The following is a 19145-nucleotide window of genomic DNA, read 5'->3' on the forward strand; positions in this document are numbered from 1 at the left end:
GGGAAATTAGAAAGCCATTAAAAAAAATGGCAGGAGAATTCATTTGTGGTTTTGTGACAAAACCTGAGAAAGATAACAATATTAATTTCCACAAAGTGATAAAAGAATGGGAGGAATGTTGGTTATCCGTGATTGGACCTAGTTCGGGTAATCAAGATCAGTTCAGGAAAAGTCAACGCAGTTAGGCCTAAACCTACCCGAGATAGCAATCCCAATTTTATTTAGTTAGGGATTTTCAGTTGCCTGAACTAGTCTTGATCCCACATAATTTGGACATCTGATTTTCCTTTGTTCCACCATATTGATATGCGTACAAAATAAGAGTGATTGTCTCCAATATAACCAGATTCAAGTGTGAAAATTACCCCGAAGTCTTTTTTAAGCTTCTCTGAGAAAACTGCATGAATGGGAAATTGTGTCAAGGATGGGATTTCTTGGCATTCCTGTCTCCTGGGATATTGCATCTGTAATTTGTGTAATTTAAGAGGGGGAAACTCCTGGTGCAGTGTGTCAAGCTTTTTTCCCATTACCTTCCACTCTTCATCTTTTTCCCAAAACCCTCCTAGGATCCTAAACTTATCCTGAATAAGAGCATGTACTTTGAGTGGAGTGGTCAATTTGGGTGGCTACCAATGATTTCTTAGGTTGGTAGAGTAGGCAAACACCACAACTGGAATTATGTGAGACATAATTATGTTATTTGTTTTCTAATTTTAGTTTTCTCTCCAGTAATTCATTTCATGATGTATGAGGGGAGCATTAATGTAATACCACAGTGCAAAATCTACTTGGTTAGCTTCACACCAAATGTAAAGTTGCTGAGAAACCTCAGGTTGCCTGTTCCTTTACGACCAGACTTTTGTCTCCAGTAGTGGCTAAATTTGGGAGAAATCCAAATTCTCAGTATTTCCATGAGTTGTGTGTTCCCCCACCTTGGCGCTGGGAAGAATAGAGGCTGATCTTAAAGGGACAGGCAGTCCCTTTACCAAGTTACTGATTCATGATTCTTGAAACAATTCTTTGGAAGGATGGCAGGGGTAGAGGTTTGGAGAACATCATCAGATATGCCCTGAGTATTGTATAGGTTTTTAGAGTCTATTAGAAGGATAGGGATCTGTGATAGTCCCAAAATAGTTCTCGTTTTTAAACCACACTCCTGGTGACTGCTGAGATTAGTGGAGCCTACAAATGATGATTTCTGAAGTAGTGTGGTTTCCATTTTGGCTTAACTTTGGTTTGGAGACATTCAAGAAATGAAATTTTTGGAGCTCAAGTACACAGTTTCCCTTCACCTCACAGTTCAGTGGGACAGTATGGAAATGTTAAAAAATGCAGCCTATTATGTGAATAGAGCCTCCTCCAGGAAATAAATGGACGGCTGTACAGTCCTTTATTCCTGAGATTTTTTTCCTTCAAGAGCTACGGGGTAGGAAGTGTGGAAACTTATTTTAAAATATAAATGACATTGCTCCACTTGAAGAACACTTCCAAACCAAGAGTAAAATATTTTCAAAAATAATAACAGTTGTAGGTTATGTATGTCTATACACCAATAAAGCACAGGCCAAAATACATGGTATGGCACCAAATAAGTACTGACCTATTCTTTGGTATTATAACCCTGTGATCTGACAGGGCAGCTTCTAGGAAAGTCCAGCTGGCAGGCTGCCTTGTCACCTATGAAGAGCTAAACTCTGTAACCAAGCACTCTCAGAACTGTCTAAATGATAATGTGTGTTAAGCTTTCAGTCCACTCATGTCCCTAGAAATTAAGTTCTTTTTGGTACTCTCAGTGTCTGTGTGAGAAAAAGAGAGCCCACAGCTTCATTGTAACCATAGAAACAATTATTCAAACAAATATCAATACAGTTGGCGTATTTCAAAATATCCACAAACACTAGTATAAGCTACATCATGAAAATTTAGAACTCCAGAATCCTGAAAAGTCTCTTTATTAGCTTTGTGTGCTTTTGCAGACAGATGTGGCTACTTTGATTTGTGCATATGGGTCCTTCTGCACTTTGGAATTGATGGTAGCTTAGAGAAAAGAAGAGCATTTACCATTCCCGGATTTGTTTGGAAAAATTCTGTGGAACTCCTCTCACTGAGGACTGTAAATGACATGGTAGTCTAAAACCTCGGGGATAATTTACATGTTGAAAGATAGGATGAGGATCAGGTCCCTGACATTTCAATTTTACCTCCTAAGATTGCTATTATCCTGTTCCTTAGTATCTTGAATATCCAGGTTTAAAAAAAAATTAACATTACCATCTAAATGTATATACAGCTAAAGGAGAATTCATGGAATGTGGCTAGCGAATGGGACTGTAGTCTATGTCAAAGAGACTGAAACACTATGAAGGCTTCTGTAAATTAAAAAATTTCTCTTTCCTGCCTCTATGAAACATCTGTTCAATTTTTAAAATTGATTCTCATGGACAATAGGGGTCTTTTCTGTTCCATTTATAATCTCTCTTTTAAGAAACATCAGCATATTTTCTTTAAAGCATGTTAGGCCATGCTTAAGTGATTTTGCTAAAACATGATTCATAACAAGAAAGCCCCTCTTCAGCTTCCTTAGCATCCACAGGACAGGGCATTTAAAAGTTATAGATGGAAAAGTAGGAATACTTTCTTGGGAAGTGAGGCTTAAGAGGGAGCAGGGAAGGAAAACATGTGGTATGTAAATCACCACAGAATAATAGCTATTGCCCCTTTCCAGAACATTAGTTTTTATTTGTTGATTGTCCTAGTATTTTACAAAGATCAGTTGTCAGTGAAACCACAACTATGAAGTTCAACTGTGGTTTTAACCACAGATAACTTGACATTTTTTCTTGTAGAGCAACATGCTTCTTGCAAGCATGGTTAGTGGCGTGAGAAAAAAATGAGTTTCTAAAATGATTTGCTTTTGTCTTGTTTAGTTACAAACTTTCTGCATGTGTCTCACCCTATGATGAGTTTCAGACCTTTGATAGCTTGATTTTGGCCTTGATCTCTTGTTTGCCTTGTATTTTGAGCTTGTTGTAATTTAACCTGTTAATCAGTATCTTGGTCCTCTTTTCCCCAAGAAATGCTTCAATTATACTGACAATACTGGTCTAAAAAGCCTCACTGAATTAATCGGGATTGAGAGAATTCCACAGCAGTGGGCTACTAAGTTTTTTGGGTTCCTCCCCCCACCCCTTAATTCCCTTTGTGTCCATGTGTGGGTAGATAATGTTTGAACAGAGCTTTTAAATGCTTTGAGACTGCATTAGCCATTGACCAAAGAAGTTTACCAAAAGACACTTAAGAAAACAAATTGGAGAATGCCACTGGGGCTTTGAAGATTGGCCCGTAACTTCTAAACTAAACTGGATTGTGTTCAGTTTTATAAGTACAACATAGAGGTTGCTTATTTTTATGTTACCATAATTTTGCTGGATAGTAAAGGAAACGAAGACCACAAATTGAGACCCTGCGTGGGGAGATGTGGGGTGTAGATTTTATAGACATTGAAACTTGGAGTAATGTTTGCAGCCTAATTCTAAAACCAGTTTAAATGAAGCGGGTCATGCAGAAAGCACAGTGCGCCATCACAAAAGGCTTTTGAAGCCGAATTAAGGGGTGCCTGTATTATGAGCAAAAAAAAAAAATAAATGCCATTGTTACTAATAGCATAACAGCATACAACACCATGTTCTTGAAATTTGTTCTACAAAAGATGATAGCTAAAGGGCTAGTCTGTCATTGAGTGACATAAATAGCCTGTCGTGGAGGCCTGTAAGACTTGTTAAATTAACTAAATTCCCAAAGGATCCATAAGGCAGAGTGAGTGCTCAAGTCCATTTCCAGAACAAAGCCTATAACATGGAAGGTATTTTGGACTTGAGTAATGGGAGATGATCCAATCCTGGATAATATTTAATAATCTCCATGGAACCCTAACCCTTAACCACATGTTTTCTTTGTTGGCAGGTGGAGTGGATTCAACAACAGGTAGTAAGAAAACGGATAAAGAGGGATTATGAACTCAGTGGTACCCACTCTACTTATTTCAATGATCCCAAGTGGCCAAGCATGTGGTACATGGTAAGTGTCCAAAGGAGGCACTGACTCGACTTGAAGTAACCCTTTTCTTGAGAGGGGATGGAGTTTTGCCTGGGAAAGTGGAAGTACATTCAAAGTCTCAATTTTGTGCTTAAAGTTAGCCTTATGGGGTTGAGGGACAGTTGATTTCTATTTATTTTGGAGCGCTTCAACTGGCTGTTTCATAACAAAGTCCTGAGAGTGAGGCGAATGAGGGAAACGGATTAAGGTATATGAAGGCAGAAAAGTTTCTTTATGATAATAATAATAATTATGGTATTTGTTAAGTGCTTATGATGTGCTAAGCACTGTTCTAAGAGCAAGTTAGGCAGTATCATTTTAAGTGAAGATGAGTCGGGGCAAGCTCAGGAACTCTACAGTATTTACTGACTAGAGAGAACAACGAGGACTAGATTGTCTATAGAAATTAGCAATTTTTCTGAAGATGATGGTGACACATGCCCATTACATATAGACAGACAAATGGGGCCTAATCTGCTGGCAAAACAGTTCAAGATATCCACAAGCTAGCTTGGTTCCAGGACCCAAAATTCCTTGCCCAGTCACCTCCCATTACCATTTCTGGTAAGATGCTTCTTGGTCTTTTAGAAGAATAATTCTGCAGCTTCAGTCTGAGGTTTGGAGAGCTAATGGGGGTATCTTGGTAATCAATCAATCAATCACATTTATGGAGAGCACTGTACTAAGACAATAGAACAGAGTTGGTAGGCACCTTGGCTGCCCACAGCGAGCTTACAGTGTAGAGGGGAGATAGTGACCTGAGGGTGACCTATGCCCCAAGCAGCTGACCCTCACTTGAATAGTCCTCGATCTTCTGTCTCTGTTGATGATGCAAAGCTCCTTGGGTTCTAGACCATTCATTCTTTAGGTATTAAACCTGTCTCATGTTCATAAAGGGATATAGACTGCCCTGCTCATTCTTATTCACCACATCTTTAGTTTTAATTGTTCAAAGGACCCACCTATGACCACCCTATCCATACCCACTCCCCTCCCCCAGCCCCATCATTAGTACTGGCTTCCTCTCCATTTGCCTCTCCAGCAAGGGTTACACTATTCCATTCTCTCTGCAGTTGTGTGGTGTGTTCAGTCAATCAATAGTTTTTATTGAGCACTTACTCTGTGCAGATCACTATATTAAGCACTTAGGAGAGTACAGTATAATTGGTTGACACAATCCCTGCCCCACAGGGAGCTTACAGACTAGAGGGAGAGACAGACAAATAATAAATTACAAGTAGGGGAAGTGGCATAGTATAAGGATATGTACATAAGTGGTGTGAGGGTGGAGTGAATATTAAAGTGCTTAAGGGATACAGACCCAGGTTCATAGGTGATGCAGAAGGGAGAGAGAATAAGGGAAATGAGGGCATAGTTGGGGAAACCCTCTTGGAGAAGATGTGGTTTTTAGTTGACTTTGAAGGTGGAGAGTGAGGTGGTCTTCTGGATATGAACGGGGAGGGATTTCTACTCCAAAGGGAGGACGTGGGTGAGAGGTCGGTGGAGAGATAGACGAGATCGAGGTACAGGTAGTAGGTTGGCATTAGAGAAGCAAAATGTGTGGGCTGGGTTTTAGAAGGAGAGAGTTCAGCTCCTCCAGGAGGCCTTCCCAGACTGAGCCCTCCCTTTCCCTCTGCTCCTCTTCCCCTCCCCATTGCCCCTACTCCCTCCCTCTGCTCTACCCCCTTCCCCTCCCCACAGCACTTGTGTATATTTGTACATATTTATTGCTCTATTTATTTTATTAATGATGTGCATTAATCTATGGTTCTATTTATCTATTTTGATGGTAGTGCTGCCTGTCTACCTATTTTGTTTTGTTGTCTATCTCCCCCTTCTAGACTGTGAGCCCATTGTTGGGTAGGGATTGTCTCTATCTGTTGCCGAATTGTACTTCACAAGCACTTAGTACAGTGCTCTGCACACAGTAAGCGCTCAATAAATTGAATGAATGAATGAATGAATGAATGAATGAATGAAGGAGATCTGCAAGGTAAGGTACAAGGGGGAGAGCTTATTGAGTGCATTAAAGCCATTGGTAAGGAATTTCTGTTTGATTCTGTGTGTATTCTTACAATGGATTTTTTTTTTTTTTGCTAAATCAAGATGCGTTGTGATCCCCCAAGATCAGTGGAAAATCTTAGGGAAACTTATCCCTTATCTGCCATGAGTTTCCATTTATTCCTATCTCCCTAACATGATATAGAATCTTCCTAAGTCTGCTTGAAGCAAAAGTCCTTCAGCTCTAAAGAAGGTCAGACTTAAGGCCCATTGGTTACAGTATGCAAATGATGGCTTTTTATTCCCCCTTCCCTCTTCTGTTTGCTCTAAAATAGTAAGCAATTGTAATTGTGTGTCTGAGTTTTAATTAAAAGCTTCACCCATGTTGGTCTTCCCTCCCTAAAACCATCCTGTCTGGTCTTGAGATCTGAAAAATGTATTTATCTGAGTTTCTCTGGAGATAGTAGCTAGGATGAGTTGCCTCTGCTTTAAAATACCGAGGTTTCCAAGAACCAGAAGGTTCAAATCAGGTCAAGGTTGCTCTGGGCTCCTCCTCTAGCTAAGGAAATGCTGGAAGCTCCCTGTAAGAGGGAGAGGGCCGGGACCATATCTAGCAACCCTCTTGGACTCTCCCAAGTGCTCAGCAGAGTTCTCTGCACACAGGAGACTGTAAGAGCCTCAAGGGCAGGGATCATGTCTTCTAACTCTATCGCACTCTCTCAAGCACTCAGTATAGTGCTCAACACATTGTCGGTGCTCAATAAATGCCATTGATTGTTTGATTGTTGAGTTAATAATAATGTTGGTATTTGTTAAGCGCTTACTATGTTCATTCAATTCATTCAATAGTATTTATTGAGTGCTTACTATGTGCAGAGCACTGTACTAAGCGCTTGGGATGAACAAGTCGGCAACAGATAGAGACAGTCCCTGCCGTTTGACGGGCTTACAGTCTAATCGGGGGAGACGGACAGACAAGAACAATGGCACTAAACAGCATCAAGGGGAAGAACATCTCGTAAAAACAATGGCAACTAAATAGAATCAAGGCGATGTACAATTCATTAACAAAATAAATAGGGTAACGAAAATATATACAGTTGAGCGGACAAGTACAGTGCTGTGGGGATGGGAAGGGAGAGGTGGAGGAGCAGAGGGAAAAGGGGAAAATGAGGCTTTAGCTGCGGAGAGGTAAAGGGGGGATGGCAGAGGGAGTAGAGGGGGAAGAGGAGCTCAGTCTGGGAACGCGTCTTGGAGGAGGTGATTTTTAAGTAAGGTTTTGAAGAGGGAAAGAGAATCAGTTTGGCGGAGGTGAGGAGGGAGGGCGTTCCAGGACCGCGGGAGGACGTGACCCAGGGGTCGACGGCGGGATAGGCGAGACCGAGGGACGGTGAGGAGGTGGGCGGCAGAGGAGCAGAGCGTGCGGGGTGGGCGGTAGAAAGAGAGAAGGGAGGAGAGGTAGGAGGGGGCAAGGTGATGGAGAGCCTTGAAGCCTAGAGTGAGGAGTTTTTGTTTGGAGCGGAGGTCGATAGGCAACCACTGGAGTTGTTTAAGAAGGGGAGTGACATGCCCAGATCGTTTCTGCAGGAAGATGAGCCGGGCAGCGGAGGGAAGAATAGACCGGAGCGGGGCGAGAGAGGAGGAAGGGAGGTCAGAGAGAAGGCTGACACAGTAGTCTAGCCGGGATATAACGAGAGCCCGTAATAGTAAGGTAGCCGTTTGGGTGGAGAGGAAAGGGCGGATCTTGGCGATATTGTAGAGGTGAAACCGGCAGGTCTTGGTAACGGATAGGATGTGTGGGGTGAACGAGAGGGACGAGTCAAGGATGACACCGAGATTGCGGGCCTGCGGGACGGGAAGGATGGTCGTGCCATCCACGGTGATAGAGAAGTCTGGGAGCGGACCGGGTTTGGGAGGGAAGATGAGGAGCTCAGTCTTGCTCATGTTGAGTTTTAGGTGGCGGGCCGACATCCAGGTGGAGACATCCCGGAGGCAGGAGGAGATGCGAGCCTGAAGGGAGGGGGAGAGGACAGGGGCGGAGATGTAGATCTGCGTGTCATCTGCGTAGAGATGGTAGTCAAAGCCGTGAGAGCGGATGAGTTCACCGAGGGAGTGAGTGTAAATGGAGAACAGAAGAGGGCCAAGAACTGACCCTTGAGGAACTCCAACAGTTAAAGGATGGGAGGGGGAGGAGGCTCCAGCGTAGGAGACCGAGAATGATCGGCCAGAGAGGTAAGAGGAGAACCAGGAGAGGACAGAGTCCGTGAAGCCAAGGTGAGATAAGGTATGGAGGAGGAGGGGATGGTCGACAGTGTCAAAGGCAGCAGAGAGGTCAAGGAGGATCAGAATGGAGTAGGAGCCATTGGATTTGGCAAGAAGGAGGTCATGGGTGACCTTAGAGAGAGCAGTCTCGGTAGAGTGGAGGGGACGGAAGCCAGATTGGAGGGGGTCTAGGAGAGAATGGGAGTTAAGGAATTCTAGGCATCGATTGTAGACGACTCGTTCTAGGATTTTGGAAAGGAAGGGTAGTAGGGAGATAGGACGATAACTGGAGGGGGAAGTGGGGTCAAGAGCGGGTTTTTTTAGGATGGGGGAGACGTGGGCATGTTTGAAGGCAGAAGGGAAGGAGCCCTTGGAGATTGAGTGGTTAAAAATAGAAGTTAAGGAAGGGAGGAGGGCAGGGGCGATGGTTTTAAGAAGGTGAGAGGGAATGGGGTCCGAGGCGCAGGTGGAGGGGGTGGCACTTGCGAGGAGGGAGGAGATCTCCTCTGAGGATACTGCAGGGAAGGATGGGAAAGTAGGGGAGGGGGTTGTTGGGGGGGAGGGGAGAGGCGGAGGGGTGACTATGTGCAGAACACTGTTCTAAGCGCTGGGGTAAACACAGGGGAATCAGGTTGTCCCACGTGGGGCTCACAGTCTTAATCCCCATTTTACAGATGAGGGAACTGAGGCACAGAGAAGTTAAGTGACTTGCCCACAGTCACACAGCTAAGTGGCAGAGCTGGGATTCAAACTCACAAGCCCTGACTCCAAAGCCCATGCTCTTTCCACTGCGCCACGCTGCTTCCAGTTGAGGTGCTATTTGGATATCTTCTCACCCAGGTGGCCTTACCTTGGTTTTCTTCATTTATTGGTTTGTTCTGAGGTTTCCATTTAAGATGTTGGTTTCTCTAAAACATGTAGAATTAATTTTATCTTACAGGGAATATTCCCTTTTACTGATGGCATATTCTCCTGTGATGTTTGGAGTGTTTTATTTAAGAAACAATAAAGGGGATTAGCTGAAGTCATTATGAGGTGAACAAAGCCCCTTCCTGTAATCCAAACGAGTTTGACATAATCCTGTGGTTTATTTGTCTAGTTTTTATGCTCACTAATGAAAACCTCACTTGGATTCTGTAGACAACGAGACTCTGGGAATGAATTATTGACCCAGGATGTATCCCGTCAAAAACATTCCAGAGAGTTAGCAGAATGTTAAATACAGTATTGTTGCAAAGATGATGTCACCTGCTCACACGACAGGATCTTTATTTATAGTCTTTGGTTCGGCTGAGCTGTTTTTACTACATCTTCTAGGCTTCTAGGCTGAAGGTGTGCTTTGTACGCATCAGAGGAATTCGCTAGTTTGGGTTGTTGACTGGGAGCCACCTGGCAGACAATTTGGAAATTAGTAATGAACTGCACAGGCGTGGCAACTCCAGACCTCACAACAACTTCTTGTTCTTTTCAATGTGAAAATACTTGGAAGTTTCTGAAGATAACTCTTGTCCAGGTGTGATTCCTTGAGAGGCCATTAGGTCCCTACTGACCTCCAAGGGCAGGGACTGTGCCTTCCCAAACACCTAGTACAGTGCTCTGCAACAAGATAGGTGCTAAGTAAATGTTACTGTTGTTGATTACCAATGACACCTTCCAACATTTGACGGCAGGGAGTTTGTCCCACTATAGGGGAAGTCACCATAGCAGTCTTGCTCCTCTCCCAGTGCAGCCGACACCACCCACTTTGCTACTCAAACACCAATCTACTTACTGTACCTCGATCTCACCTCTCTCGCCTCTGACCCCTTGCCCATGTCCTCCCTCTGGCCTGGAACTCCCTCCCCCTTCATATCCGGGGACCACCGCTCTCCCCATCTTCAAAGCCCTCCAAAAATCACATCTCCTCCAACAGGCCTTCTGTGAATAACCTTTCATTTTCCCACCCTATTCTCATCCCTTCAGTGTTGCCTGTGCACTTGAATCTGTACCCATGCGCACTTTGATACTTAGCCCAACCCCAGTTCCACAACACTTTCACACATACCCTTATACTCTGCTGCTTCCTCTCTCTATATTTTATTTTACTATCTGCCTCCCCTGAGCTCCTCTTCTTCCCTCCCAACCCTGGTCCTCTCCCAGACTTCCCTATCACCGTGGATGGTATGGCCATCCTTCCCGTCTCTCAGGCCCACAACCTCGGTGTCATCTTTGACTCGTCTCTCTCGTTCACCCCACACATCCGATCTGTTACCAAGACCTGCTGATCTCACCTTTACAATATCGCCAAGATCCGCCCTTTCCTCTCCACCCAAACGGCTACCTTACTGCTACAGGCTCTCGTAATATCCCGGCTAGACTACTGTGTCAGCCTTCTCTCTGATCTCCCTTCTTCCTCTCTCGCCCCTCTCCAGTCTATTCTTCACTCCGTTGCCCGGCTCCACTCAAAACAAAAACTCCTCACTCTAGGCTTCAAGTCTCTCCATCACCTTGCCCCTTCCTACCTCTTCTCCCTTCTCTCTTTCTACTGCCCACCCCGCATGCTCCGCTCCTCTGCCGCCCACCTCCTCACCGTCCCTCGGTCTCGCCTATCCCGCCGACGACCCCTGGGCCACGTCCTCCCGTGGTCCTGGAATGCCCTCCCTCCTCACCTATGCAAAACTAATTCTCTTCCCCTCTTCAAATCCCTACTTAAAGCTCACCTCCTCCAAGAGGTCTTCCCAGACTGAGCTCCCCCCTTTTTCCCTCTGCTCCCTCTACCCCCCTTCACCTCTCCGCAGCTAAACCCTCTTCTCCCCCCTTTCCCTCTCCTCCTCCCCCTCTCCCGTCCCACCCCCTCAGCACTGTATTCGTCCGCTCAACTGTATATATCTTCATCACCCTATTTATTTTGTTTATTTTGTTTAATGAAATGTACATCACCCTGATTCTATTTATTTGCCATTGTTTTTATGAGATGTTCTTCCCCTTGACTCTATTTATTGCCATTGTTCTAGTCTGCCTGTCTCCCCCGATTAGACTGTAAGCCCGTCAAAGGGCAGGGACTGTCTCTATCTGTTGCTGACTTGTACATTCCAAGCGCTTAGTACAGTGCTCTGCACATAGTAAGCGCTCAATAAATACTATTGAATGAATGAATGAACTGTAAGGTCCTTCAGGCCAGGGATCATGTCCCTGAACTCTTATTGTATTATACATCCCCAAGGGCTTAGTACAGTTTTCCATGCACAGTGAGCACTGAATATCCTTGATTGATTAATTGGCTAATTGATCATTCAGAGCCACGAGACATGGCCACGCACCTGGACCCGAAGTATACCTGCTGTGATCCACAAACTTGGAGAGGGGGCACTCTGATCAAACATTTCCACTCAGCATATGGATCACAGACCAGATGCCTTCAAGAAGAAGGGCAAAGGATCAGATCGTGGCAATCACCAGTTAGTCGATTGTATTTATTGAGCATTTACTGTGTGCAGAACACTGTACTAAGTGCTTGGAAGAGTACAATACAACAATAAACAGTCATAGTCCTTGCCCACAGCGAGTTTATCAATCAATCAATTAATCAGTCGGTGCTATTGATTGAGTGCTTACTGTGTGCAGAGCACTGTATTGAGAGCTTGGGAGAGTATAAGACAATAGAATTAGTAGACACCTCCCAGCTTTCAAGGACCTTAGAATCTAGTGGAGGAGCTTACAGTCTAGTAGGCATCTAATTGCTCTACATTGGCAGCAGGAACCCAGCCAGAATTATCCTGGGGTCAGCTTCTAAAGTAAATCATTGATCTAATGCTCCTGGAATCACAGTGGGCTCTAATTCATTCATTCATTCATTCAGTCATTTATTGAGTACTTACTGTGTTCAGAGCACTGTACTAAGTGCTTGGGAAAGTACAATACAACAATAAACAGTCACCTTCCCTGCCCTTAACTAGCTTACAGTCTAAAGTGGGGGAGACAGACATGAATACAAATAAATGAAATTACATGTATGTACATAAGTGCTGTGGGGCTGGGAGGGGGGAAGAACCAAAGGAACAAGTCAGGGCAACACAGAAGGGAGTGGGAGTGGGGCTTAGTCTGGGAAGGTCTCTTGGAGGAGATGTGCCTTCAGTAATCACAGTGTGGCACAGTGGACCCACTGCTTTGTGCAGAGCACTGTACTAGGTGTTTGGAAATGTACAACAGAAGGCATGGTCTTTGCCCTTGAGGACCAATAAGGAAAAAATTTTTTATGGTATTTCATTCCTTCATTCAATCGTATTTATTGAGCTCTAACTGTGTGCAGAGCACTGTACTAAGCGCTTGGAAAGTACCATTCAACAGCAAATAGAGACAATCCCTACCCAACAACGGGCTCAAAGTCTAGAAGGCGGCGGGGGCGGGGGGGAAGGGGGGGGACAGACAACAAAACAAAACAGAGCAAGCTTCCTATGTGCCAGGCACTATCCAAAGCCCTGGGCTTGATTCAAGATAATCAGGTTGGACAGAGTCCATGACCCACTTGGGGCTCACAGTCTTAATCCCCATTATATAAATGAGGGAACCGAGGCCCAGAGAAGTTTTGACACCCTGTGGACCAGTGGCAGAGCCAGGATTAGAACCCAGGTCTTTCTGACTACCAGGCCCGTGCTCTATCCCCTGCTTCTCATTTTCTAATGGCTTCTCAAGGAATCACAACTGGACAGTAATTATCTTCAGAAACTGCCAAGTATTGTCCTGATCTTTGCAGCATATCCGAGACATAAGTACAGGAAAAGGCCCTGAGACCTTTACAGTTGTCTGAGACCTTGCCAAAGCATTTGACCCCACTAGTAGATCTGGATTCTGGAAATTGCTTACCAGATTTGACTGACCTGAAAAGTTCTTTAAGATACTGAGGCTACCTCAAAATGGCCTGGGTGGCCAGGTCAGAGCTGAGGGTGCCTTGTCTGATGGATCGATTTATCAGTCATATTTATTGAGCGCTTACTGTGTGCAGAGCACTGTACTAAGCACTTGGGAGAGTACAACACAACAATATAACCGACACAATACCTGCCTACAGTGAGCTTTACCACCTAGAGGGGGAGACAGGCAATAATATAAATAAATTATGGATAAGTGCTGTGGGGCTGCGGGCAGGTGTGGTGAATAACGGAAGCAAGTCGGGCGATGCAGAAAGGAGTGGGAAAAAGGGAAACGAGGGCTTGAGCAGGGAAAGCCTCTCGGAAGAAATGTGCTTTCATTAGGCTTTGAAGGTGAGGAGAGTAATTATCTGTCAGATATGAGGAGGAAGGGAATTCCAGGCCGAAGCAGGAAGTAGGCAAGAGATCGGCGGCAAGATAGACGAGATTGAGGGACAGTGAGTAGGTTAGCATTAGTGGAGCGAAATGTGTGATGTCTGATCCAGTTCCCACTGCAATGCATTAAAGCTGGAGGGAGTAGTGGTCCTGGTTCTGTTCAATTTATTCTCTCTAGCCATGCTGTAAGATACAACAAGAGACCTTGATGCAGGTGCTAGAAAATGCTTCCTCACTTCCGCAAAATTCTTCCAAATGCAACAAATTTTGGGCATCATCTAAATTGTGGTATGCCCATGACCGTTTCCTTGGAGCACATATGCAAGCCACTGTAAAGCACTGCACCAAATCAGCCAGACATTAACCATGATATTACCTAAAGAAAACAGAGGCAATCTATCAGCTTGTGCCAGAGAAATCAGACACACATCTAAAAGTCTATATTGTCAACACAGAGTTGAGCACTATCAAATAATTCCGTTACCTAGGCAGCACACCGACCAACGATGCAATGTTAGACAAGGAAGTAGAAAACCAAATCAAGAAGACCAGCACATCATTTGGAAGACCGTCGGAGTGTAACAGCATTGTGGCACAGACTCCAGACCAAACTAAAGGTCTCAGAGCTGTAGTGCTGTCCAAACTTCTCTATGGTTGTGAGAACCAGACTCCTCAGATCCACTTCTTAAGCACTTCTATCAACATCTCTCAGGGGCTATCCTCAGCACTAAATGTCAGGACAGGATCACAAACAATAAAGTCCTGGAATAGAGTCAGACTCCTAGCATTGAAGCTATATGTTCTGCAACACAGCTCTGCCATGTGAGACACCTGAGGTGATTGGACAACAGCATAATACTCAAGCAGCTGCTCTATGGCAGGTTGAAATTGGGAACCCAGAAGCAAGGAGAACAGAGAAAATATTTGAAGGACATGGTAAAACAACACCTCAGACGAGGCTGCGTCCCAGCTGAAAACCGGGAGTCAGTTGCTGTAGATGGACAGGCATGGCGCACTGTGATGAAGAAAGGCGTGGCCCATTTGGAGCAAAAACTCCAGAAGAATTGTGAAACAAGGAGACTGAGGAAGAAGCCGCACCGAGACCTGCAAGCAACAAACCCGACAGCACAACAAGGATTGGCATCTGTGTGGGCACAGTGTGGCTGGGACTGTGGGCTTCACATTTGTCTTTTCAGTCACACACACACACACATACCCATTGGTGAATTTTGCCATCAGTGGCATCTTTAAGTATGAAGCACAACCACTCACATACACAGACATGCGCACATCCACACACACATGAACATGCACACTGTTGATGGATACTGCCAGAGGAGAGGATGAACCAAGAAAAAAATAAAAAATGTTTTGTGGGTTAGCAAACTTTTGTGGTAGAGTTCCTAAGAGTACAACATGCAAATTCCTAAACTTAATATGAAGTGGCCCATCTAAGAGTCCTGTTTAAGGTCAAATTGCAGTAAGCATGGCCCTTGTCCCAGAACCTCCTCCTTATATTTCATGAACGAGAGCTAGGTGGTTCTTCTGCAAAAGTTTTCAGACTTGCAGATCAGCAGAGTGAGAATTAGTAAAGTTCTGCTGCAAATGTACTGTCTAACTGCCAAGAGCGATTGACTAGCAAGGACAGTAATTGTGAAAAATGATTTTAAGCCACATGGTACTTTCTCAGCCAACTGGAAGGATTTCAGAACTTCCAAAGTGTGGAACATTGCTATGTCTGCGGTCGATTTGATTTATACTGTGATTTGACTCTAATAAAAACTGGTGGAGTTTATGGCATTATTGGCCTGGCATCTCTGAAGTCTTCTTTTTTTAAACACCTCATTTTTAATTGAAAATGCAACATGTTAGTAATCTCTATCCATGTGGCACAGCTAGAAGAGAGCAGGTGCTCTTAGAGAAAAGGGAAAAAAGAAAAGAAGGAGGCAGTAAATCATACTGGAGGAAAGGGGAGAATTATGCAAGGGTAACCTTACAGTTTGGGTGGGATATTATAAATAAATGTAAAACTGTCGATCAAAATGGCTGGTATTCAAGCAATCTCCATTTTAGGCATTACACTGATGGTTTTATAATATCCCCAGCAAACCTCCAGTGAAATGAGAGATGGAGTGGTTGGTTATATTATTTGTTTTAGTAGAAATGGAGTCTCTGGAATAGAGAGGCTCTAACAACTTCCTGATTTTGGTATTTTGAATTTCTTCAGTGTTCCTAGAGAGACTTCATTTTTGGCAGTTGAACTAGGCAGATTTTCTGCTCTCCTATTAGCCTGTTCTCTTCACAGAAGGATCCAGCTTTCTCCTCCATATCTGTCTGGAATGCCACTCTCTATAGTGTGGAAGGATGAATTCCCAATAAAAGGCTTTTCCATAGTCCATTGGTTCTCAGACTTTAATCCTACACCCTCTCTACCGCTCTCACAACTCTTATGCCTCAGATCATCCCATCTATCAAGTATGACTATTACTAATAATTGTGGTATTTGTTAAGTGCTCACTATGCGCCAAACATTGTCCTAAGCACTGGGGTAGATATATGATAATCAGGTTGGACTCAGCTCCCGTCCCACATGGTTCTCACAGTGTAAGTAGGAGGGAGAAAAGGTATTGAACCCCCATTTTACAGATGAGGAAAGGGAGGTTCAAAGAAGCCAAGTGACCTGCCCAAGGTAATGCAGCAGGCAAATGGTGGAGCTGGGATTAGAACCCAAGTCCCGGGTTCTTTCCACTAGTGAGTTTCTCTCCACCATACGACCATTTGAAGTTTTGTTGCTCCCCCTCCAAGACTCCAAAGCCATGTTAGAATGCCCCACCATCCTCCTGGGGCTTCATCCTCATGGCTTGATAATAATGATACTAGTAATATATTACTAATAAGTGTGGCAGCTGTTAAGATTTTCTGCTCTTCTATTAGCCTGCTCTCTTCACAGAAGGATCCATCTTTCTCCTCCCTATCTGTCTGGAGTGTCACTCTTTATAGTGCGGAATGATGAATTTCCAATAAAAGGCTTTTCTATAGTCCATTGGTTCTCAAATGTCCATCCTGCAACAGGCACACACTGTGCAAGTGGCAGACCCGGGATGGCAAAGCGGGAGACTATAATCGTGCCCACCCCATCCCAGTGTTGAAGGTTCTTTCTGCACAAACTGTTTGAAAATTTTTCTAATGCAGTAACCCCACAGGGAATGTCTTGGAACAGTGATAAATGTGTGGTGTGTGGTCTGCCCAAAAAACAAACAAATGGATTTGGGAGCAAATTGAACCAAAGTGGTCTTTGGAAGGCCAAGTGACTCGATTTAGATTAGCAAATTTTGGACACATAATCAGGAGGACTAATTCTCTGGAGAAGACACTAATCCTAGGAAAAGTCCAGGGAAAACGTGGAAGAGGCAGACCCGCAGCTAGATGGATAAAAACCATAGCAACAATAACGGAAGAACCATTAGAAAGGTTGCGGATTCTGGCAGAGGACAGGACGTTCTGGAGAAAATATATCCGTGGAGTCGCTATGAATCGGAAATGACTCGACGGCACATAATAATAATAATAATAATAATAAATGGTAGGATAAGACAAATTGGCCCAATAACTGGGAGGTTGGAAAGCTAAACAATGCTTTGTGCTCTAACCCTCCTCACTCCTATGACATCCCTCCAGTTTAGTTTAAGTTTAGGTTTATTGCTTGTCTAGGAGAAGTAAGCCTAACCTCAAAACCAGCAAGGATCATGTCAGCAGGCTGATGTGAAAAATACAATAGGATTTTGCATGGAGCTCGAGTGTGAATGTCACCAACCTGTGGTTTAATGCCTTCTCTCTTCCAAAAAACATTCAGGCCATGTTTCCCCACTCTTCAAGAACCTCCACCTCCACATCAAATAGAAACTCCTTACCATCGGCTTCAAAGCACTCAATCACTTTGCCCCCTCCTACTAAACCTTACTGCTCTCTTATTACAACCCAGCTCTCACACTTGGCTCCTCCAGTACCAATCTTCTCACTGACCTCGAGCTCGTCTATCTCACCACCGGCCTCTCGCCCATGTCCTGTCTCTGGCCTGGAACACCCTCACCCTTCATATTCTTTGGACAATTACTCTCCCTTCCTTCAAAACTTTATAGTAGGCACATCTCCAAGAGACCTTCCCTAACTAAGCCCTTCTTTTCCCCATCTCCCACTCCCTTCTGTGTCGCATTGACTTGCTCCCTTTATCCCCCCTCTCAGTCCCACAGCACTTATGTACATACCTGTAATTTTATTTATTTATATTAATGTCTGTCTCCTCTTCTAGACTGTAAGCTCACCGTAGGCAGGGAATGTGTCTGTTATATTGTACTCTCCCAAATGCTTAATATAGTGCTCTGCATCCAGTAAGTGCTCAATAAATACGATTGACTGACTGACTGACAAATCCCAAGGCAGACTTACTCATAAATTCTGTGTATTTTGTTGTCTTTAAGATGATGGCCAATGGCCTTGCAGGAAAAACACTCCAAGATTGTAATTCAAGGGGAAACTCAACCAGGGTTATGTTTGAAGCAGCAGAAACACCCTTTTCTACACTGTGGTTGATTGTAATTCCTGTTGGGTTTCATAAACTCACTTAAACTATGGTTTGACTAATTAAGCAAACCTCATTTTCTCAACTGCTGCCCTGCAAAAGAATTAAAAGCAGTTAGTCTTGACAACTGAAAGGATTGGTGCCCTATTATGAGTTGCAAAGTTGTTTCTGCAAAAAGGTTATAAGGCACTTTTATGTGCAAATTTTGCTTCATTAGTAACTTATTTACTGATTAAGATTACTACCACTGACCCTTGAACTGACTTAATCTCACTAGGGTTGTAAATTTCTTGAAGATTGGGTGATCCAAGGTCTTTCACCCATGTATAGTGGTCAAACAGCCTCTCTACAGTTATAGTTCCCCTTTTCCCGCATTACTATACACCTTTACAGTTCTGAGTCATCAGGAATGTGTTTTGATGCCTTTAAGCCAACCATCTGAGAATAGGTAGGAGTGCTCTAAGTTATCTGACTTTCATAAAATAAGATGAAAGAATAAGTTTAGCACTCCCTGGCAATTTGATGTCAGAGACCGTCGGCTATAATGTGGGAGATGAGAGTTAGGAAACTACATCTGGTTCCTTATTTTCCAGATCATTGGAGTCAAATTGGGCTGTTCCTGGGCGATGAGAGCCAGTGATCATCAGCCCCACTGAAGAGGGCTGGCTGGGTTGGAAGTCCGAGAGAGAAAGTCAACAGAGCCAAAGCCCCATTTGCGAGGGGAAAAAAATCCTTTTAACAGTCTAGTCAGAAAGAAGAGAGCTCAGGGCTCTATTCTCTTATGCGTTCCCATTAGGTTTAATAGAGTTGCAACCCAGCTGGTTTGTTGCAGTCTCTTAACTGTAAAAAAGCTTGATGGATTACTCGAGGTGACCGTAGGCCATACCTATTAGGCTACAGTCCAATACACATAATAGATTGGCAGA

At 44.0% G+C, this 19145-nt stretch overlaps 1 protein-coding gene across 1 annotated transcript in view; it reads left to right on the top strand.

Moving 5' to 3' along the window:
- Positions 1–19145, top strand: part of PCSK5 (proprotein convertase subtilisin/kexin type 5) — a 409642-nt gene that overhangs the window by 61289 nt on the left and 329208 nt on the right. The window contains 1 exon segment of the mRNA XM_039910756.1: positions 3964–4077. Coding sequence (XP_039766690.1) covers positions 3964–4077 — 114 coding nt within the window.

Source organism: Ornithorhynchus anatinus, chromosome X5 (assembly GCF_004115215.2).
Source record: "Ornithorhynchus anatinus isolate Pmale09 chromosome X5, mOrnAna1.pri.v4, whole genome shotgun sequence".
Taxonomy (NCBI): Eukaryota; Metazoa; Chordata; class Mammalia; order Monotremata; family Ornithorhynchidae; genus Ornithorhynchus; species Ornithorhynchus anatinus.